This window comes from Chroicocephalus ridibundus, chromosome 3 (assembly GCF_963924245.1).
Source record: "Chroicocephalus ridibundus chromosome 3, bChrRid1.1, whole genome shotgun sequence".
NCBI lineage: Eukaryota > Metazoa > Chordata > Aves > Charadriiformes > Laridae > Chroicocephalus > Chroicocephalus ridibundus.
Genome location: NC_086286.1, coordinates 78,647,613 through 78,670,034, shown reverse-complemented (window position 1 = coordinate 78,670,034; position 22,422 = coordinate 78,647,613). Strand labels below are relative to the sequence as shown.

At 40.3% G+C, this 22,422-nt stretch overlaps 2 protein-coding genes across 7 annotated transcripts in view; one reads left to right on the top strand and one right to left on the bottom strand.

The window, feature by feature from the left end:
* The window catches only part of AK9 (adenylate kinase 9), a 74,646-nt gene extending 70,318 nt beyond the window's left edge, over positions 1–4,328 (bottom strand). For 4 of the 6 annotated variants that reach the window (XR_010070373.1, XR_010070376.1, XM_063329806.1 and 1 more), the window contains exons 1-3: positions 4,003–4,328; positions 2,649–2,778; positions 206–269 (exon numbers count right to left, since the gene is read on the bottom strand). Coding sequence is in view for 2 of the 6 variants with exons in the window: in XM_063329806.1 (XP_063185876.1) it covers positions 206–269; positions 2,649–2,765 (181 nt within the window). In the remaining 4 variants the exon portion in view is untranslated. Of the gene's footprint in view, positions 1–205; positions 270–850; positions 893–2,648; positions 2,779–4,002 lie in introns of those variants that run through there. The other 2 variants (XR_010070374.1, XR_010070375.1) reach the window with 2 other exon arrangements.
* A 156-nt stretch (positions 4,329–4,484) lies between these two features.
* Positions 4,485–22,422, top strand: part of FIG4 (FIG4 phosphoinositide 5-phosphatase) — a 72,769-nt gene continuing 54,831 nt past the window's right edge. Inside the window, exons 1-5 of the mRNA XM_063329807.1 lie at positions 4,485–4,640; positions 15,713–15,811; positions 16,844–16,967; positions 19,997–20,153; positions 21,495–21,545. Of these exons, the coding sequence (XP_063185877.1) occupies positions 4,575–4,640; positions 15,713–15,811; positions 16,844–16,967; positions 19,997–20,153; positions 21,495–21,545 (497 nt within the window). The 5' untranslated portion in view covers positions 4,485–4,574. The remainder of the gene's footprint in view (positions 4,641–15,712; positions 15,812–16,843; positions 16,968–19,996; positions 20,154–21,494; positions 21,546–22,422) is intronic.

Here is a 22,422-nt window from a genome sequence, read left to right as displayed (position 1 = left end):
ATTGGGGAAAGAACTTGATTATTATCTGTTACCTATATCTCCTTCTGGAGACAAAAAAAAGTGATTTTCTAAGCCTCTTTCTAACTAAAAGGCTGTATTTCAGCATTTGTATTTCTGGCAAAATGGTTACTTGGCTCTTATCAGTATTCTAAACCAAAAGTCATTGTGAAGCCAATGCAATGTTCCAAATATAGCGTATGCTTACCTTCTATTAAAATGCATTTCCATATTTGTGCTAGTTTTCTAGCTAAGGTTTTCTTTCCAGAACCCTTAAAATGAAACACACACATTTAAAAGAAAAACAGGCAGAAGGAAAAAAAACCAAAACATATTACACAATAAAGAATATATTTTCATGTGATAAAAACAATTAAAAGCTACCAGGATCAGGATTAGAGCCTCTGAGCTACGCACTGGGCAAACACAAACACTCTTTTTAATACCGTCCTCTATTTTATACAGCATAGGATTACTAATATACTGTTACTATCCTTTGCAGTTTATTATTTCAAAAATAATTACACTGACTTTGTTTCTGAGTAACTCTATCTAAATTCTACGTAAAACTCAGCTATCATTTGCGCATAAATTCATATGAGAAACTCTTTAGGACTAAAATTTATTATCTTCAGTCTTAAAGCAAATTATGATGCAAACTTGTTCAGCTGTAGGGATAGTATGCTTTTACTAAAACAATGAATATGTAAAAACTTCCCTTGTTAGTCAACAAATATGGTTTATATACTGACAAAATATTTATCACTTACATGACTCCTGAGGAACCAACAAAACCAAGAGTAATGAGGCCTCTAATAATACAGCTACCTGAATGGGATTTTGCAAAACTTACCATCTTCCACCCTTGGGATTATGCCCTTTTTTCCAAGGCCATACAAGAAGACCTTTTTTGACAGTCTGTTTGCCCTAGATAAATTTTGTGATTAAAGAAATAGTAAAAAACACAAGTAAATCACACTCCCAGTTAACAGTGTATCTGCAAACACTCCAGCCTAGTCATATCTTACATCTTATAGATGTGATGAGGATATATGGATTTCATTTTGCTTTAAATGGCACTATGCTTTTAGTTTAAAAAATGTATCTTATTTAAGATAGATGCTCAGACATGCATCAGACATATCAATAAAAGATATTATCATAAAAATAGAATATTTAATTCCCTGTCCTCTGGCCTGGACTGTGCAATTTCAACCCTTTTTTAAAAAGTGCATTAATATCAAGCATCTACTAAAGGCAGTGATTTCAGATAAGAATTTAAATTTCTTGTATGTTTTTTGCATTGTCTTTCAATGACTATTTTATGATGGTTTGGTCTATAAAAATGTAAAGTCACCTTTTTAATGTAAAGTTAGAAATTTGGCATTTGTTTAAAACTAGGTGAGACAGTCCACTGTAGATTTCTACTGAGCACTCTTTCAAGTCTCATGCTGACCATAAGGCACACTTGTTGGCTATCACCTTATACAGTCTCACTGTGATGTTTGATCCCCATGCAGAACACCACCCTACCTCCTTTCTCATTTTGGTCAGATGTAAATATTTGCAGCCAAGCATTACCCAGCAACTGGACCCAAGGAGTAAGAAAGGAATGCAGACCTGTGCAAACACAAGGGACTGGAAGCCTTCCAGCCTGGCGAAAGTCTTTGAAGAAAGGAAACGTAGCTGTATCTTTGCACTATGGCATTGATTTGGGGCGTGATTTGCTGGGTAAACTAGCATTGAAGTTTGGTTGCCAGTTCTAGGTGTGCACCATTTATCTCTCTACCTGCTAGGCAGCGTGAAGCGGATTTCCATGCAGTCATTTCAGGCTCTGTTGTGGTACCTAACAGAATCACACACAAATGCAGAGGGCAAGCTGCTAAAGGACCTTGTGTTCACACTTTCATTGCAGCTTTTCAGGGCACCAGTAGCATGTTTAAGTGCATACCAGATTCAGCATAGACATAAGGCAAACTTGCACCAAAAAGAACCCCCTTCAGCAAACTAAGGCACTAATGTAAAAACACCTGTAGAGCCTCCTACATTTGGGAAAAAGAAATCTGAGAAGTCTGTGATTACAAAACATCAAATTTTCCTAAGTAAAGTAGGCCACAAATTATTTGAGAAAAAGAGAGACCTTGAATTATAGTTAAAATACAACACAGATCTCCCTCTCAGGACAGCTTGGCAGACTTCAGTTATTCCCAAACATATGACATATAATTACATCAAAGTTCATTTAAATACTTAACACCTCATTGCATGTCTGTAAGTCAGTACATAAACCTGAAGGTTCTTTTATGCCTATTTATGTCTTTAACCTGACTTTTTTTTTTAAAGTTAGAATACTGAAATAACATAAAAACAATCCAGTTGCTGATGTGAAAAGAGAAGAAAGGTTTTGAGCAACATGTGACTTTAAATTACAGTAATACTTCTACTTGTAATTGAATGGTCACTCAGGCCAAAAATTAGCCTCCTTAAATGAGACCAGAATCTTTACCACACTCTGCAGGATCTGCAAAGTGGAAAAGATAAAGAAGTAGGTATTTGATCTTTTTGGCACTGTTACTAAACTAATGTTTTGAAAGGGAAAGTAAAATTGTTAGCAGAATATCTGAAAAAAAACCTTCTATCAGAGATCTTACTGGCTTTCCAAGGATAATTAAGCAAGTGGGCTTGGATAACAGAAAGGATTTTTCAGCTTCATCTTCATTGAAGATGTCTGCAAAGGGCTGAGGTGTTTTTTCCTCTTGTGAAGCCATATATTAACTGAGACTGGGAGGAAAAAAAACTTGTTATAAAATACAGTAACTTACATATGTGTAAAATGACACATACTTAAAAGTGGAACTGAACAATGACGTGATACAAGGCAAACTGCTTTGTAACAAAAGCTGTTATAAGAAGAAAAAGCATTTAGTGAACAAACACAATGCACCCATTACTAAGAGAAGAGTCACTTCTGAAAAGTAAGGGATTGTCAGAACCACCCCTGATCTCCAGCTGCAATTACATGGTTGTTGATGGTGACTTCTTCCTGATTCTCAAACTGTCTGATGCTCTTTTTTGAACAGCATGTAGTTGTTTCATTTCCTTTTCCTTCCTGTTCCAATTACTACAAGGTTGTAACTTCTCTCTGAAAATCCCTGAAATGGACGATGGCCCTGCTCAGACCTTTGCTTGTGAGCTTCAGACACAGAAGAGCCCCATCGTGGTCAGAGGAACTACTTGCTGTGCCCACAGCTAGGTACATGAATAAGGTTTTGCAGAATTAAATCATGGTTCATGATCTGTTCTGTAATCCTCTCATAAACCCCAGCTCTTCCAGCACTGCAAGAGATGCCACATCCAGCGCTATGCAACAGAGTGACACACAAACAAGCCTCTCATTAAGGTAAACTGGACCAAAATTTGGGTGGGCCTTTCAAACAAACGGAGCCTAAGAATGTAAGGAGCATGATGAAGCATGGTTTGAAGAGGGCAAAACAAAACCTTGCTTTCTTTAGAGGGCTACTTAAGTTTCAAACCCGCCCCCAGGCATTTTTAAATTAAAAAATCTTACTTCAGGATGAAAATCTGAAAAAAATTGCTTTGAAACACCAAACTGAAACATTCTGACACTTCCAGAATAAGACCTCCGACCGATAGTGAGAGTATTTTAATATTTAAAAACATGCCACACACAGACCAACCTTCTGTTTCTCTCAGGGAAACTCACTGACTGAACTTCACCTGGCATTCCCGGCAGTTTCACTCCTTCCCAGACCTTGACAATTAAGGGGACGTTTCCTAATTACAATAACCACCCCAACCGAACCAAACAAACAAACCGGACTCCCTCCCCCCGACTAAATGCCTGGCGGGGCCTTGTTTCCCCCCCGGGCCGCATCAGCAGGCCCCTGCCCGGCGGCGCCCGGACGATTCCCCCTTGTTTCCCCCCCCACAGCCGGCTCCCCTCGGGGACGGGGCGGGAGGCGGTGGGGAGGGGGTGTCACTTACGTCGAGCGAAGTGCGGGGGGACGGGGAGGAGCGAGGGCACAACGGCCGCCGCCACCGGCCTGTGTACCCCGGTAACCAGGGCAACAGAAGGGCCCCGCCCCCTCCCTTTCGCCCCGCCCCCTCGGGAAGACGGTGAAGGCGGGGAGGGGCAGGGGGCTTCGGAGCTGTTCCTGGTGCTGACCCCCTCAGCCAGCGGGGCCCGCCGGGAGCAGCGGACCCCGCCTCGCCTGCCCCGGCGGCCCGCCCCCGCCCCCGCCCCCTCCGCGCCGGCAGCCGCGCTGCCCGGGGGACCACGCGTGGGGCGGCGCCCCGGCGGGCGGCGGCGCAGGCGCTTTCTCTCCCGTCTCCATGGGCGCGCCTGCGCAGTGGCGTGCCGCCACTTCCGGCTTCCACCTGTCCCCGCAGCGGGTGGTTGGGGTTGGTCTTCGGTCTCGTCGCGTCTCCCCTTCCCCCCCGTCTCGGCGGGAGCTCGGCTTTTCCCTCCCTCGGCTGCTGGCCGGCAGCCCCCCCCGCCCCTCCCGCCCTCTCCGTGCCTTGGGGCCTGGGCAAGGCCCGAGCCCTGCTCCGCCGCCATGCCGGCGGCCGCCGCCCCCATGATCAGCTCCGTGCAGAAGCTGGTGCTGTACGAGACCAGGGCTGTAAGTAGCGTCTGCCCCGCCACCGCCGCTCCCAGGGGGCCGGGAGGGCCCCGCCCGGCGGCAGCGGGCGCTGCCGGCCGTGAGGCCGGGGCGTTTAGGCCCCGCAGCGCTGCCGGTGCTGGTGGTGTTGGCTCAGCGACCGGCTCGTTCCCGCTCAGCCGGGCTGACTCCTGCCGGGGCGAATTAAAACTGGGCAGCCGAAGCTGTCCAGAATTAAAGATTTAAGATTTTTGGTTAAGAATTTAAAGAGGATGGCTGAAGTGCTTACCACCCGTGCCCTGTCTGTTTACTTTTTCTGAGACATTTCAGCGCTCATGTGGAGCAACCGCCAGAGTTTTCAGTCTGACCTCTGGCAGTAAACTTGATTTTTAGCATTCCTGGATATTCTGGTGCAGAATCCCGAGGGCTGTGCTGTTGACAGCACTCCGCCGTGGGCAAAGGGGGTTGGAGGCTGGAGTGGTAATTGCTTCGTTAGCCATGTGATGAGCGTGTGAGTCAGAGTCCGATTCTTGGTGTAAATAACCTGAGGTGATACCACTGACTTTATCATCCTTTAGCTCCCCGTCAAATGTCTCTGTGTAGTCTCTCTTGTTTTGTAGTATGTTGTTTTTTCACTGGAGGTAGTTTTGGATAGATTTAGGAACCACGGCTTTAAGCGCAACAATTAGCTCCAGTTCTAGGGTCAAGTGTTACCTGCAGTGATAACAGAAAGATAGTTTTTACGCTGAAGTCACTGTACCCTCTTGAAAACACACCAAATTGGCAAATTAAAGCATGCAGAATTATTGGTACCAGTAAGTGGAAAAACTGAGATTTTTTTTTCCAGGATGTTACTTGTTTTCACCTATGCTTCAAGGAATTTTGATGGCTGCCTTAACGCGTCTTTCTCAGTATTGCTGGAAAACACTGTTGTTTTATTTTCAACTAAATTCTTGCTGTATGGGAAAGTATGATTCGTGAATCAGGTCCTGGATTACTGAGTGTAGTTGTTCTTGGCTTGCAACCCGTGCCGCTTTTCAGATAGCTGAGATTTGGCTTTTTGTGATGGGCACACATGGATATCTGGCTTAATTTTCCCTGAGCTTTAAGGCTCAGTTGCTGAGAGATGACCTGCCCATTTACAGAGACAATGTTGCGCTTTGGGGTTTTGTCAGCTAGCCATGATTCTTCAGGCCTCTCCAGTCGATCCTGTTAATTCAGGAACCACAGTCTTTCACATCTGGTTGGCGACAGCTGGCAGCATCTGCCCGAATGGGCAGGCTTGCCTGAACGCTTTGCTGTCTTCAGAACTCCAGTGAGGGTCAGATCCAGCTGTCCTGGGCACTCCAGGAGGCAGAAGGGCTTTGGTCAGCCATGAGAGGCAGTGGCTTGTGGATCCGCACCTGCCACTCGAAATCTTGTGTAACGGTGTTTCAAAGCAGTTAATTCAGTCACTTCTTGTGGGGGTTGTAAATGGAATGCTTTCCCTGAATGTTATATATTCTCATTAAAAAATAAAAAAGTATGCTGTGCTACTGCGAGTTGCAGTCCTTTGAGTTTTGAAAGTTAAATTCTAGTCCTTTTTTTCCAAAGGAAAAACGCTATAGGAGTCATTTTGGAGTAATTATTTGAAAAGGGTTGATGTACTTCATGAAGTCACAGATGCATGTAGGTTGGAAGCGACTTCTGGAGATTGTCTAGTCCAGCCCTCTGTTCAAAGCAGCTTCAACAAAAGCATGATGTCAAGGCTGTGTCCCAGATGGGTTTTGAATATCTCCGAGTATGGAGATTCTGCAGCCTCTGCAGACAACATGTTCTACTGCTTGACCACCCTCATAGTTTAATAAAAAAACAAACCACAGGGGAGGGGTGGGTGGGGAAGAAATTCCTTATATTAAGTTGCAATTTTGCATGTTTCAACTTGTGTCTGTTGCATCTTGTCCATCCACTGTTCACCCCTCAGGAGAGTTTGCCTTTGTCTTATCTACACCTTCTCATTAGATAGTTTTAGACAGCAGTAAGGTCCTTCCAAAGCTTTCTGAAGGATGAACAAACCCAGTTCTCTTGGTCTCTCCCAGTGCATCATGTGCTCTGTCCTCCTGATCATCTCTGTAGCTCTCTGCTGGACTCACTCTGCTATGTCGATGTCTGTCTTGTACTGGGGAGCCCAAAACTGGTCTTCAGACTTGATCAGGTCACAGAGAATTTTAGAGGGAAATTGTGGTTACAGCTGATTCAGTGTCACGTTGAGCTGCTGACAAAAATTCCCACTTCTTCTCCCCGAGGTACCCCTCACGCAGCCTCCTTTGCATAAAATCTCACAATCATGTGGCCACCTGCTGTGAGAGTTAGTCAGAGATATGACGGAAGCATCACCCAGACATAAAATTGAGTAGCTTTCTCCTGGTTTAGGTTACTCTTACGATTTCCCTAAGGCCATGCGCTTCCTAGATACAGTGTAAGCATGTGGGACCAGGAGTTATATCAGATGTGGGGTAACATGGAACTGTATCCTAAGGATCCTTGTTTGAGGCCTTGAGTGGGCAAAGAAAGGATGACTTGAGTTATCAGCAGTGGGAGAAACACTGGAGTTTACACTGATCATAGTGCTTATTCCTGTAAAAACCTCTCTGTGTTAAGGGAGGAAGAGACAAAATGGATGAGAAAGTGGAAATGGTTAGGGAGGTTTTTTGGTTGATTTTTTTTTTTTTTGAGTTAAGAATACAGTAGCATTATTTAAGTCAAACAGGAAAGGCTTTGGTAGCATTATTTGACTCAAACAAGAAAGACTAGAGACGAGGAGAACTGAATTCACCGTGTCAATTGAAGCAACAGAGCAGAATTCTGTATTTCCTATTAACGTTTATATTTAGGGTGGTTGCTGAGACCTGCCTTTAAAACTGATGCTTTGGGTCAGTAAACACTACGGAGATGTGAATTGTATCTCCTGTTTGTCCTGTGAAGTTGAAGGCTTGTTTAGAAGCAGTCAGAAAAATGAACTGAAACAGTTGTATTCAGATAAATGCCAATTATCTTTCATTTTATGAGTGTATTTACTGCTGAAATGCACGCCAGAGGGCAGTAAAGATATTTCAGCAATATGACTAATAAGAAACAAAAGATATTTTCCTTTCTTCTTCAGGAGAAGATGGAACTTTTGTATTTTCCCCAGATGAAGCCCACCTGAAAGCTGTAGGTTAGTTCATTGGAAATTAGCATTCCCCTGAGGTGATGTGACACTGAACAAGTCAATTTGTGCCATCTCTATAAAGGCATATCAGTTGCCTATCTTTCAGGATATTATGAGGCTTAATTAATATCATTTTATTCTAATCAGGTTCTTCTACAGTCTCCATCTTCACAGTATCCAAATGACTTGCACAAGCTTATTAAGAAATGTGACTAGCATAATCACCTGTAGATGTTTCTGTCCTTTTCACCAGGGAAAACTATGTGGGTTTGGGTCTTTTATTTTAAATTTAATTTCTTCTAAAAATAATTTGAATGTTTTTATACTAACAATGCTAACGCTGAAGTGAGTCTGTGGTCAAATTGGAGAAACTTTAATGTGGAAGATGATGTCACAGAAAAAGCTACGGAATTTTTACTGAATTATGAAGTGCACTGATTTATATAGATGGTTATCTGACATGTTTTAAAAATTATGAAAGTAGCGAACAATTTACTGGACAACTATTAAGTATCATAATTTTTGAGCTAGAAGTGGCTGGTGCAATTTCGTCTCTCTGGAATAGTTTCATTAGCAGAAGACAGCCCCTGTTGGCTGACTGTCGTGCTCCCTCTGTAATGACGTTCCAGGAACAACAATGTCATGATGAAGCAAAGGATGGAGTTGGGACAAGAGAATGAGTTTTGTGAAACTCAGGAAAGTACTGTTTCTGTCTTAAATATCTTGATATACTTCCAGATACATGGTCAATAAAATAGAGAAACTTAATCCACTGGTGTATGTGGGATCTGAGGCTGGTTATGAGTACGGCAGGTCCTTGGTGGAATAGCAGTTATGAGAACACCACAAGTTTTGAAGGGTATATACTATTCAGGCAGAACAGAAATAAAGTACAAAAGTGGTAGCACCACGCTGCATGTGAAAGGTGTGCCTTTAACGTCTCCCTAAGTTGTTTTGGTGACATATGTTTTATTTCTTTTGTGCTGTGTTGTCCTGGGTGTCATCATATAGTCACTAGATCTGCAGGAGAGAGATATAGTTTTGAATCCACTTTTCTGGATGGAATGGTGATGAGGGGTTTGTGGATAAAAGATCACAAATTGCTGTAATTAAATGTAACAGAAGGATGAAGAAAAATAGGTATTTTCTATTTCTGTTTTTTTGTTTTTAAAATGAAGTTTGTTATGGCCCTAGAACTAAATGAGTATTTTTCCTTGTTTAAAGTAAGAATTTACTTTATGACTATAAATGTACTGAATGAGAGGTGAATATAAAATGAGTAACAAGAATAAGATTCTGAAAAAGGGAACAATCAGTGTTGGTGTAGCAATAAAATTAAATATATTGAGCATGTGAATTTGAAGACATAGGCATATAAACAGTGGAATGATGGTAAATGTTTTCAAGTTGTTCAAGTCAAGGATGGTGCTGTGACTAGAACACCACATATGGAATATTTAATCCATTCTGAAGTCCTGTACATAATTTTCTATAGGAAAGTAATTGAAAATCGAGGTAAATGACATAAAATGCAGTCTGGACTTACAAAGGTGCTATCAGATTAACCTGGCTGTTTTGCACATCTTCATCTGCAAATCAGATGGCCTTATGTATTTAAACTAAATCTTCTATGAAAGTGCAGTGCCACAAGGAAAATCTCTGGCTGTGCTAATGGAGGAAGGGAGGTTACTAGAGAATTTAGTGTGAAGGGAATAAGGAATCATTTCATAGGGTTGATTTTTCTTTTTTCAAGTAATAGGTTTAGGACTGATATACTTCAGTATTTTCAGTAATGTTATTAGCCCCAAATGTGGGCCAGCTCTGATTACAGTTTTGAAATATTGCCAATGATTAGGATGATCAGAGCACAAGATAGCAAGAAATTATGATGACCCTTAGGAGTAGATAAATAATTTGGCATAGACTGGTATAGTATGAAATTTCATGCACCTTAGGATAGATTACACACCAATAAAAGTTTGTTGAGAGTTTATCAGTTCAGAAGTAGTAGAGGAGGAGGGGGATCTGCGTGTTTTATCTAAAGACGGGGTGGGAGTTTGAGCTGCTGCTGAAGTACAACTCTGAAAAAGGCAGATGTGGTCTTTTGTGGTGTGGTCATTAATGAGAAATACTAACGGATCTCTATAATGACACCTTGTAAGGTGTATTGTGTACACTTTCTGTCCATATTCATTTAAGAAATAAGAATTGAACCAGGAACAGGTCCGGTGAAGGTCTAGTGAGGCAACATACAAGCTAGAGATGTCTTGGGAGGAGCAAAGGGACAGCAAGATTTCTTTAGTCTGTTGGGAGTGCTGAAAAGGCATCCAGTTACTTTTGTTTCTGACAGCATTCCAGCAGAATAGATGTTAAAGAGGAGAGAAATATTTGGTTGGCTAAAGGAAAATGTATAGATTGGTGATTAATAGATTTAGCTGAAAATTAGAAGGGAGAATCCTGAGGAACCTCTCAGTGCAGCAGCAAGACCAAAGTCCTGTTTGGGACAAAAAAGCTTTGGTTGCCCTGGGACAAAAGGGAATTACCGAATGCTGTGGCTGTAGGATGCAGAGTGGGGTAGCCATTCCTACATGTCCTGAGAGTGGTGCTTGGCAGGGTGTGTTATGAAAATTTCTCCTCTTGAAAGAGCTTCTTCTGAAGAGTTTCAACAGATTACGGGAAGCAGACAGCAGGCCAACTGAATTGTTGCTATTTTCAGGTACCTCTCTTCGCCCCTTATCATCTCTTCCTTTCTTCATGTCATTCTGCCAGTTTCTGTGAGAGATGAAAGACAGATAGTCCCTGAATAGCTGTAGGTTCTATAGAAAGAAAGAATATAGTAGAGTTTTTGGTGTACCTTACATCTAGGTGTAACTATTTTTCTCCCCATCATTGGTGTAGTAGAGAAAAAGGCTGAACCTATACCTTTTTTAACCCCATTTAGTGTCTTGTTTATGCCTTGAAGGTTTCTGATCTACAATCCAATGCAGTGTATATTAAAACTACCACAAAAGGTTTGAGAAAGAAGCTTTTCCTTGCATAACTTTATGCCTGTTGTGAAGGAGGGTGGAGGTTTGATGGCGGGTGACAGCTACCGTCGCGCTGCCCAGTTAAGCATAAATTAAAGCAGAGAGATAACAGCGTGCCGATCTGCATGAAGGTTTCTCATCTGGCAACCCAGTGTGTTTCTTTAGCCTGACTAAAGAAACTAAAGTGTGACTGGCAGCTAAATACCTTCCTGTGTTGGGTGCAGGTGCTGGGGGGCTGCAGGGTGGCCTCTGTGAGGAGAGGCCGGGGCTGCCCCGGGCCGGTTCCAGCCAGCCCCAGCCAAGATGGCGACACCTCTGTAATAATGTAATTGAGAAAGAGTTAAAAAAAAAACCCCAAAAATGGTATGGGACAGCTGCGAGAGAGAGGAGTGAGGAAAAAATGTGAGAGAAAGGGCCTTGCAGAGACCAAGGTCAGTGAAGGAGGAGGTGGTGCAAGCGCCAGAGCAGGGACCCATGCTTGGAGCAGGGAGATATTTCCCGAAGGAGCAGCAGCTTGTGGGGAGGACCCTCACTGGAGCAGCGAAAAGTGTGAGGTGGAAGGAAGGAGCAGCAGAGAGGACTGTTAGGAACTGACCGCAACGCCGCCGTTTCCCACCCTCCTGCGCTGCTCGGGGCAGGGCGAAGGTAGAGGAGTCGGGAGTGAAGCTGTGCCTGGGAAGAAGGGAGGGCGGGGGCAGGGGGGAGAGGTGTTCTAATTTATCCTTATCACTCTCAGAACCTATTTTAGTTGTCAGTAAATTACTTCAATTTTCCCCAGGTCAAGTTCCTTTCGCCTGTGGTGGTAAATGTTAGGCAATCTCCCTGTCCTTACCTTGACCCATCACCTTTTCCATCTTAACTTCTCCGCCTGTCCTGTTGAGGAGGGGAGCGAGAGAGCGGCTGGGTGGGGGGCTGACACCTGCCTAAGGTCAACCCACCACACTTCCTTAGGGCTTTATGGTTTTGGACGTATCCATGGGCTCAGTGGGTACCTTTGGCAGGCATTTTGTGTAAGTTCTCAGGTGTTTTCTTTATGCTATTTGCAGGTTTAAAAATTGGCCGTATTACTGGAGTGCCATGCTTTTCAAGTGACTTTTAGTGTATTTTCACGTTTGTTTTTTTTTCTGCTTATTAAGTTGTATGTTGCTTTTTAACTGATGAGTGAAATAAATTCTTTACAGTGCTAACGTTTCTTAATGATAATTAGTCTATACAAAGAAGCAAATCATAGTTTTAGACCAGGAGTTCTAAGAAGTAATCTTCTTAAAGGGAAAAAAAATAATTGTGGGCAAAACGTTTGATTTCAGAACTTTGTTTTGCTATTATCCTGCCATTATGAACAGCAATTTGCAGTAAGAAGTTTTTTATTTTGTTTATACTCCTTTTAGAAGAAGGTATTTTTATTCATTTGACTGAATCAAAAGATTGATAAAAGAGGGTGTAAAGACTTTCAATTAGATTGCCTTGGTTAAAACTCAGTCCCAGGTGGAAGTGACTAATGATTTTTCCTATCTTGTGGTTGCTTAGTGATAATTGTGTGATAAATTAAGCTTCAGTCCAGATCTCATAGACAAGTACCTGCGTGGTGCACTGCCACGGTTGGTAAAGTGTACTTGTTAACAAGTTTCAGCGAGGCCAAGGGCAGACTAAACCTGGAAACAGCGTGTTTCATCTCAGGTGGTGGCTGAAGGACTTTGGCAGTGCGAGGAAGTCTGTACCGTTTCTCCTTGTGTACTGTTCTGTTCAGAGAGTACTTTGTTGGTCAAGGTTGTCCATTTATCTAAATGCAGTGGCTTTGCTATGGAGCGGAATTGCTTGAGACAGTTGGAAAATGCTTCAGTTTATTCAGCTCAACTTATTCATAAACACAATAGGAGAATAAGGATAGAAACTCCTGGAACGGTTTCTGTAGCTTACCTGTGGATTCTCATTTCTTTTACTGTAATGATTTCTGTTAATCAAAATAGTTGTAAACAGTACGGTGCATTTTAACTTTGATTAATTTTGCAATTATATTACAACCTCAGAAATTAATTTATTTGATGTTACATGCTCAGTGTTGTGTTGATTTGGTATTTTTCTTTATTCTTTCCTAGTATCTGTATGATTAAATTGTTGTGTGTGTCACTGACGTGGTTTTATTTGTGCTCCATATCATCCAGTAAGACAGACTTATTTATTCATCAGATGCATAAATTAGGTAGCAAAAGCAGCTAATGCTGAAATGTCTTCTTCTTTTGTTTAATCTTTGCATTGTTAGTTTTCATACCATCTTTGTTTTCATTTCAGATCTTGAAGGTTGAATATGAGCTGGCATATCATGCTGGTTTTAGAGTAATTCTGGGGTTGTTGATTGTTAGCCAGTCCTGAAAACTTCCCAAGCAGAAGTCTAATTTTGTGTTCCTATTTTTGAGGACTAGTCCAAATTCAAAAGTTATTGCAGATGTATCCTTTATTACTTCCACAAGACTGTCCTCTAACATGCAGTGGGTAAGATTCCCGTTGGCTAAAGAGAGATTTCCCATTGCCTGGCTTTCTAAGAAGGTGGCTTCTTTAGGTCCATTGATGCTGGGTTTTGATGCTATTTTCAACTGACCTTCCTTAATACATTAGACAGCCCAGCTTTCTAATTTAAAACAAACCCCCAAAAATTAGTCCTTAAAGGACTTCAAAGAGAACTTGTTAAGTACCATTCATTATGGTGGTTGCTATCATAGTCTGCAGATACAATTACTTCTCATTGAATCATCTATCTCTGCTGCTCCTTAAAGCTGTCACTGTAGCTGTGCATAACTCACTATAGCAGATGCCAAGGTGATGTGGGTGATACATTCCTCGTAGCACTTCCTTATGTTCTATAGGTCTATTAAAATGGAAATGGAGAAGTATCCAGCTGAACTTCTTTAGTAGCACCGTTTGCAACTCTATATCCGTCTCTCTTTCTCTTCCCCCCTACCCCCTTGTGTATCATGTTCGAATTTTAAACGTGGTCTTTGGTCCAAACTGCTCTTTGGACAAGCATCTTAAAATTGTACTGATCTATTTTTATTCAGGATGATTTGTTGGTAACCGTAAGTGTCACTTTGGGAAGAAATTACGCTCATTTAATGAGCTGGACACGGGGTGAGATCACTGAGCTGTATTGCAGTATTATGGACTACTTAAAATTGTTTATCTCTAAGTAATTAACAATTTTCTAAAAATAGAGAAGCAGCACTCTTAAAATGCAAACTAACTTATCATCTGTGTATTACAAGTGAGTATGATATTTCCCTCTGCCCATTCACTTTCTACTGCATGAAGAAAAAGGTGGTATGATAGCATGGGCTAAGCAAGTGACTGTCTTAGTGGTTTGGTGTTTCATGCTGGTGGGTGATACCAGCAGAAGAGCTCCATCCTCTACCTCAGTGCCACACAGGTGCTCCGACCCACTCCCTGTTGTTATGATTTCCCTCCTGGGAAGCGCAGATCTTGGCACTAAGGGATCTGCTGCAGAGGTTACTCTGAGGGGTGCAGGCGGGGGAGCCTGGGCTGTGCACAGCTGTCCATCCCTGCTAAAAAAGCCAGTAGGGAACAGTTTTCTGTGCCAAAATACTGCCTCAAAGGCTTCAGTGAGAGAGTGTCGCGATGGCATATGACTTTGAAGGCCCTTCTTTACTATTATTTAAGAGTAAACAGCAAAACTTGCCACTCAGTAAACACTGTGATGGTAGTGTACAAGGTGGAGCTGGGAGTTAGTGGTGTTTCCTTTTATAGCTCTTAAAGTTAAGTATTTTATTTTCTTTCTTAGAGCTTACTGACTATCTAGATGTTTTTATGATTCCAAGGAAGCCGAAGTGGGCTTTAAGTTCTTCTATCACCCTAAATATTTTGACACTAAAGATGTTTCTTAACATCTCATTGGTATAAATTATGAAATTCTGAGTTTTGTGTGAATGTTATTATTGATTTCCTCTCGCACATCTTAAATCCATGTGACTTTTCAAGTTAAGAGCTGGCTGCATAGATCCATATGAATTTGCCATGCTTTCCCACTAGGCTGAGCATTATTAATGAGTTACACCTTGCTGTGTGGTAGCACCACACTGATTAAATGAATTAGTAAAATGAGAGCTACTTATAGCAAGTCAGTCCTGCAACCTGTACTAACTGTTAATTCCTCTAAATGTAAAAATTCATTTATAGTTTGATACCCTTAAATGAGAAATGGACACATTTGTTTATCTGTGGTCTTTCTTTGATATTTTAAATGAGAAATAAAGCTAGTCTTTTTTTAAAAAAAAACCCAGTACTTTTAACCAGCATAGCTGGTCACTTTAAACTTGAGTGTTGTGGAAGAACATTGGTGAGAAGCTTATCATAGCAAATATAAATAAAAAATGAAGAAAACTTGCAATACACAAGACTAGTTGGCAGAAATAGCATTGAACTACAATATAGCAACAGTAGTTTTAGATCATGAAAAGTTACTAACTCGTGTATATAACCTTCTGCTAAATTTGGCATAGCAAATAGGAAGATAGTAATGGCTGGAGCAGGACATAGTTGTGCAGTACCTAGTGTAAGTTGAATTTTTTCCTCTCTAAACAGGTTTTCATCTTTCCTTAATTTTTTAAAATTTTTCCTCCTTGTATAGTGGAGAGAATGAGGTCTTTTAAGTTGTAAAGGTTGATTGTATACAAACGTAACTACCTAAGGTACTGATGTCTAAACCAGTTTATTAACAATCCATATGGAATATTAGATATTTGATGTTAATTGAAATGTATCTAGTCTAAAAACTATAGAAATGGCATTGTTGATGTCTTATGTTACAATGGCCTTTGGTTGCTTTATCTTGTACAGTAGTCTTTTTTTTTTTTTTTTTTTTAATGTAGCGGTACTTTCTTGTTGGAAGTAATCCTGCAGAAACCAAATATCGTGTTTTGAAAATAGATCGCACTGAACCAAAGGATTTGGTTATAATTGATGATAAGGTGAGTGCCTGTCTATTTAGGTTTTTTTCAGTTATTCCAAATAATACTGACTATATTGAGCGTAATTTAAATATTACAGATTTAATCTGTTTCAGCAAAGGTATGCTACAGACTCATGGAGTCATATAACAATTAAGGTTGGAGGGGATCTCTGGAGATTGTCTAGTGCTACACCTGTGCTCAGAGCAATGCCAACTAGATCAGGTTGCTCAAGGCCATGCCCAGTTGCATTTTGGTTATGGATGGAGATGTCTCTGGGTAACCTGTTCCAGTGTTCAGCCATCCTCACAGTGAAAAAGCTTTTTCTTGTGTTCAAATGCAATTTCCCGTATTTCAGTTTGTGCCCATTGCCTCTTGTCCTTTGACTGGATACCACTGAGAAGAGTCTGCCTCAGACTTTCTTTGTTCCCTTCTACCAGGTATTTATACATATTGATCCCCTCTGAGCTTTCTCTTCTGCAGGCTGTTCAATCCTGACTCTCCTCGTATCTCAGATGCAGACGGTATTAGCATGGTAATGACTAGTTATGGTATGGGAGTGGCCACGAGATCTCCAAACAGCATGTTTGCTTTAATGAAATTTTCCCAAGTGTTTCAGTTTATTACATATATGCTCCCAATGGTTTTCTTATGTTCAGCTATGCTGTTCTAAGTGCAAAATACATTTAATTACTATCTAGCCAAATTTTTAGTGTTTCTGATACATCATATCTGAAGCAACATAAACAGCAGCAACAAGGGTTTTAATGGACACAATAGAAGAAGACTTAATTCCTTTCCATGAAGTTTATGGTTTTAAATCTTAACACTTAAAATTTAGAAAAATTTGAATTCACATGTGATGACGACTGTTTCTGTTGCAGAGAATAGTGAACTCTGTGCATGAAAAAACTTGTGCTTGTTGGTAGGTCTGAAACAGGAGACAGAGGATATAGAGCAGATGTTTGATTTATTGTATATTAAGTAAATTCTGCTGTTCTCTGACACAAAATAACATTTAACTACCAACTTAAATGAATTTTTATTTTAAAGCATGTGTATACACAACAAGAGGTGAGGGAACTTCTTGGCCGTTTAGACCTGGGAAACAGAACGAAGATCGGGCAGAAGGGCTCTTCTGGATTATCTCGAGCTGTCTCTGCTTTTGGTGTAGTAGGTAAGCGTGTCATTTGATTTTATAAAATCTTTTCTTTCTTAAGGAGGTAAGGCTTGCTGTGTTGCACTGTGTATCTTTATGTCTCCCCTGGATTTTATTATATTTTTTTAAAGCTGAAGATGATTGATAAATTTCATTCTCAAAGATAAATAAGTTTCTACGTATTTTTTGAAAACAGGTGGCCAGTACAGGGGGGAGAATTGTGCTGTAACTGGTTTCTTCTTTGTCATTAAGGGAGAGATCTAGGAAATAGCCAAATTGTAGAAGCTTGGCTAAAGATCTCGCCAAACTCAACTGATTGTAGGATACAAATCACGTGGAACATGGCCTCCTGAATTCCAGAGCCTATAGAATGCTTTTTTAAAAGAAAACAAAAGTTGACATCCTTTGTTAGGTTTTATTTCTTCATTAACTCTATTCAGAAAGATGACTTAATTTTCTTTTTGGTTAACATTTTGCAGTGACATACTTAAATATTTCTATTTTATGTTTGAACAAGTATAACTGACTAGTAGGTCAACTGAATGTTGATCAGCTGTCCATAATCGTAGAGAATTGTTTCAAGGATTTAATAGCTTCTAACTTCGTCTGAAAGTCACTACTTTCCTCCCTATTGTCAGATACTGAGGTTGATATATTGATGGGTGATGTCTCCAAAGTAATGTGTGCTCTGTGCGTGCTCTGACAGCCCCCAAGCATACTTTGTGCTTTATTTGCATCAATATATACCTGAACATCTAAATCCAAAGCTGCAGGGGAGGTGGAGAATGCAATTACTTTAAAAGATGCTCCTGAATTTTGCATAACAACCCAAACGTAAGAAAAATATTATTAGTATTCTAATCTAAAGTGGCAGATTAAGCAAACTTGCTTCTATATTCTTTTTGCCCATGAAGCATTTTGGAACTTATCAATGGATCCATTTTTCAGAAAATCCTAGGATGATGTTTATGTTCCTTATTAATTTAAGAGTATTAATAACATAGGTAAACCTAAAGAAACTTATGACAGTCTTGCAGCATTGTCTTGTTTTGCACAAGCCATCAGTGCTCACTGTCTAAATATGCAATAATATATGGGGTTGGAAAGTGGTTGTGTTCAATGAAAATTTTGCATCCCAATTGTACGTTTGTTTGTATGTACTCCTCATGACAGGATAGTTTCTATTGTGTAGCTGGACAAATGTATTGGTTATCAGAGATGGTGTACTATTTCTAGATTATTCTTTTTTTAGAAGTAACATGCTCTCTTACTGATCTTCAGATTACCTTGCACTTTTAAAGTATATACTTTAGATGTCTTCCGTCTTGATTCTATCTAATCATATCTGTATGCACAGGTAATTTGAGGGAATGTAAAAACTGGTCATTTTTTCTGCCTCCTGGATCAGGTCAGAAGGACAGGGCGAATTTTTGTAGAACTGGAAAGGACAGCTTTCTTCTGTTCTCTGGTTATTTCATTAACCAGAGACAGTGCATTCGGTGCACTCAAAATGGAGGTGCTGATAGGCTAAGTTGTGATTCATTGCATAGTGTTTGAAAGTAGAAGTTGCTTTTAAATGGAGAGAACCAGGCCAAGGGAAAGAGCTGGGTTTCTTATCAGACTTTGGTGTAACATTTGGTTAAATTCAAAGGATAGAGACTGTTCATGTAAGTGACTTCGGTACCTGGAGGATACAGGAAGAGCTTTGACTGCTATTTAACAACTGAATGTCAATAGTCTGGCTGCTTCAAATGAAAGACTGTTACTTATTGTCAGCAGGGTCTCCTGTCCTTGTTCAGGTGAGAGTATTTTTCCAAGGGGGGCTAATAAGGCAGAAGAAAAGAATTGCAGTTCATTCGATCACATTGCAGCCTCCAGCAGTGACAGAGAGGAAAATGTGTGTTTTGCTCATCCTTCTTTAATTTATAATGCAAAGCTAAAAGAACTGAATATAAATACAAGGAAAAATGTGAATTGTGAGGCGTTTTTCCCCCCAGTTAATATATTTGTAGACAATGCAGCAGTGACTGAGTTTCAGGCTCTTTACTAGTAGCAACCCACAAAGCTGCTACCTTCAAGAGCTAACTCAGGTAATTTGTTGGTTATTAAAACTTAGTACTGCTGTATCACTGCCTATACCGTATTAGAAACAAATTTGGGTTCGGGGTGGTTACCTATTCCTATTTTTAATTTTAATTTATACATTTGTATTGTATTTAACGGTTTGTTACACTTTTTCCTAATGATATGTAATAGAGACATCCAAATAAAGAAGTCAGTGAAGAGGCATGGTTATGTCCTGTAGTGTTAAGGAATGGGGGTTGGAGGCTTCAGAAGCCGCCTTTGTATAGGCAATAAAGCCAGACACTGCCCATTTCACCTCTTTAGCCCTCTGCACTTCTGCAGGGTCAAGTGTTGGTACCTGAGAGAGGAAGTAGAAAGAAAGGATTACCCTTGATGCTTTGAATGGCTAGTCTGAGGGGGATGCTGCTGTAGACAGGGAATTTAATTCTCTGCTGTTAAGGAGAGAGAGCTCAAAGGTGTTGTAGTACCCTCAACTCCTTTTGCTGTTCTGTGCCCCTCCCCAGTATAGAATACATAAACCTGAAAAGAAAACTGGGGACTGGGATTCCTCCTTGCCCTGGGAAATTCACCTTTTGGTGTCTGAAGTAACTAGGGTATGCCTTGCTCTGAACGAGAGTCCTATAAAAAGCAAATACAAGTATCTTTAGGCAGCAACTTATTCTGAATTTTCAGCATCTTAACTCTGCTACCTAATATTAAAAATATGCCCAGTGGAAGGGGAAAAAAACCCTCAACTATGTGCTTCGTTGATTAATGCTTACTGGGAGTGAATTGTAAGACTCTGTGTCTATGTATATGTATATTTTTGTATGTGTATATATATGCACATTATACATGCAACATTAAGAGCAAAGAAAAATTCTGTAAGGTCTTGAAACAATTCTGATTCCGTTTTTTCAAAATACGTTTGATCAAATCAATGCAAACATCCAACTAATAGCATTTGAATGCTGTTTTAACAGGTTTTGTCAGGTTTTTAGAAGGCTATTACATTGTGTTAATAACAAAAAGAAGAAAAATGGCAGATATTGGAGGTCATGCAATATATAAAATAGAAGATACGAATATGATCTACATTCCTAATGACTCTGTAAGAGTCACTCATCCTGATGAAGCCAGGTAAGTAATGGTGGTAAACAGTGTGTACTTTTTGAGTATTTTCTAAGCAATAGAGAACTAGAAATTTCGGCTATAGAATTCCTTCTGTTAATATGTGTGTCATTCAGGCCATTTTATCTTAGTTGATAAATTAGCATGGAAGAAAGGCGAGTGGGCCGCAAGTTCTGTGGCCTCTAACCTGGAGGGTAAATACAGCTGTTACAGTCTTTCAGAGCTTTTGTCCGCATCTCCATGTCACCTACATGTTAAAGCTATATCCTACCAAATGTGCACCAGGAAGCATCCAATAGAAACATTGATCCCCCAAGAGCAAAGTAATGCTAATACTGGTTTATATTATTTGGGGTACTGTTCTTTTGTTAGTAGCTCTAGCATCATGTTAATCTCACCCGAAGACAGGTTTTGTGCCCTTCAAGAAGTGCTGAGTAGATTATTTAATTTAGTGATTCTCATCTTGTGAATGTGGGTGTTGTAAAGGGTGATAAACTGACCCACTGGTAAGTTTAGCTTCTTTTTTTCCTTTCTGTGACTTCTTTTCAAAGACAGACATTTGGGCCTTTGATCAGCAGGGAATTTTGCATGTAATGTACAAGTACATCTTGGTGGTGTTTTTTTCACAGTTGGGTAACTACTTCTTTGAAATACCTGGCAAATTATATCAGTAAACTGCTTTTCAGTCTGTACCAAGTGTGAATAGTCTAAAAGTTGTGTTGGATTTTGATAAACTGATGTCAAGTAAAAAATCAAGCCAATGGTAGCTATTAAAAACATTTTCACTTTAAGATATGACTGATCATAAACCTCAGTCTCCCCTCGTAGAATGCAGCAGACCACATTACATGGTTTGGGCTACACCTATATATATATTTATCGTGTTAGCCATCTTATCTTTCATAGACAGCATTATGGCTTCTTCTGAGAATTTGCAAGTGTATGACACGTTGAAGTAGGTATTTCTTTTCTTTTTCATTTATTGGAGAATAACTTTGAAAACATTTAATTATTGTATAGTACTGTTGAGAGTTTACTTGTGGAAGTCCTAGAGAATTTGACCCACATATCTGGAAAATAGAACTATAACTGTATCTACAACTACCTAACGAAACAATATTTATATGATTAGATGCTGGATGAACAAAAAAGGCTATTTGATGTATTTAATCCAGATGCTGACATTCTAGTGGAATTACTTACCCAAACTATTACAGTAAGATAGCTAGAGAACTTATGGCAGGAGTCAAGATTAATATATAGTTTAATTTCTGAGATCCTCTGAATGACTTCTTGGGGTCTGTCTGGTTAAAGGAATAACTTTCCTTTTAAATTGAATTATTTTGCTAGGTATCTGAGAATCTTTCAAAATGTGGACCTTTCTAGCAACTTCTATTTTAGGTAAGTATTTGCTACTAATTCCATTTTCTGTTATAAAATTGTATACTTACACTTCCTTTAAGATTCTGCTTTTGGTTGGTGTTCTGGGGAAACAAGATGTGATCACACTGCTTGTCCATTTTCATCTGTGTCTTTTGAACCTACTTTCTCCAACAAATTGATTAGGAATGCAGTCTCCATGAAGTTGAAAAACTGTAGAAATATTAGTGACGTGGTAGAAGGTAGACACTGAAATGACTGTTTCCACTGACTGTTCACCTTTGTGGGATTATGCAGAACTTTTTTCTTTGGGAAAGTAGTATATTTCAGGGGGTTTGCATGTCCTGTCTGTTTTTCTTTCTTGATCTTATTTTCCAGAAATAAAGCTTTGTTTCATTTCAGAAACAAAGATACAGAAATAGGTACTTATCTAAGATATACCCTGTGTGGGATGCATATTTTGTAGGGCCTTCTCTGGGGACACCTTACAGCAGCCTTCCAGTACTTAAAGGGGGCCTACAGGAAAGATGGGGAGGGACTCTTTATCAGGGTGCGTAGTGATAGGATGAGGGGTAACATTTTTAAACCAAAAGAGGGTAGATTTAGATTAGATATTAGAAACAAATTCCTTACTGTGAGGGTGGAGAGACAGATTCCCCAGGGAAGTTGTGGATGCCCCATCCCTGGAAGTGTTCAGGACCAGGTTGGATGGGGCTTTGAGCAGCCTGGTCTAGTGGGAGGTGTCCCTGCCCATGGCAGGGGGGTTGGAACTAGATGATCTTTAAGGTCCCTTCCAACCCAAACCATTCTATGATTCTAGGCATTACTAGTTTTCTTGCTTACTGCTTCATAAATGCCGTACCTGAGCCAAGCTTCTGTGTCCCAGCTACTATTACAC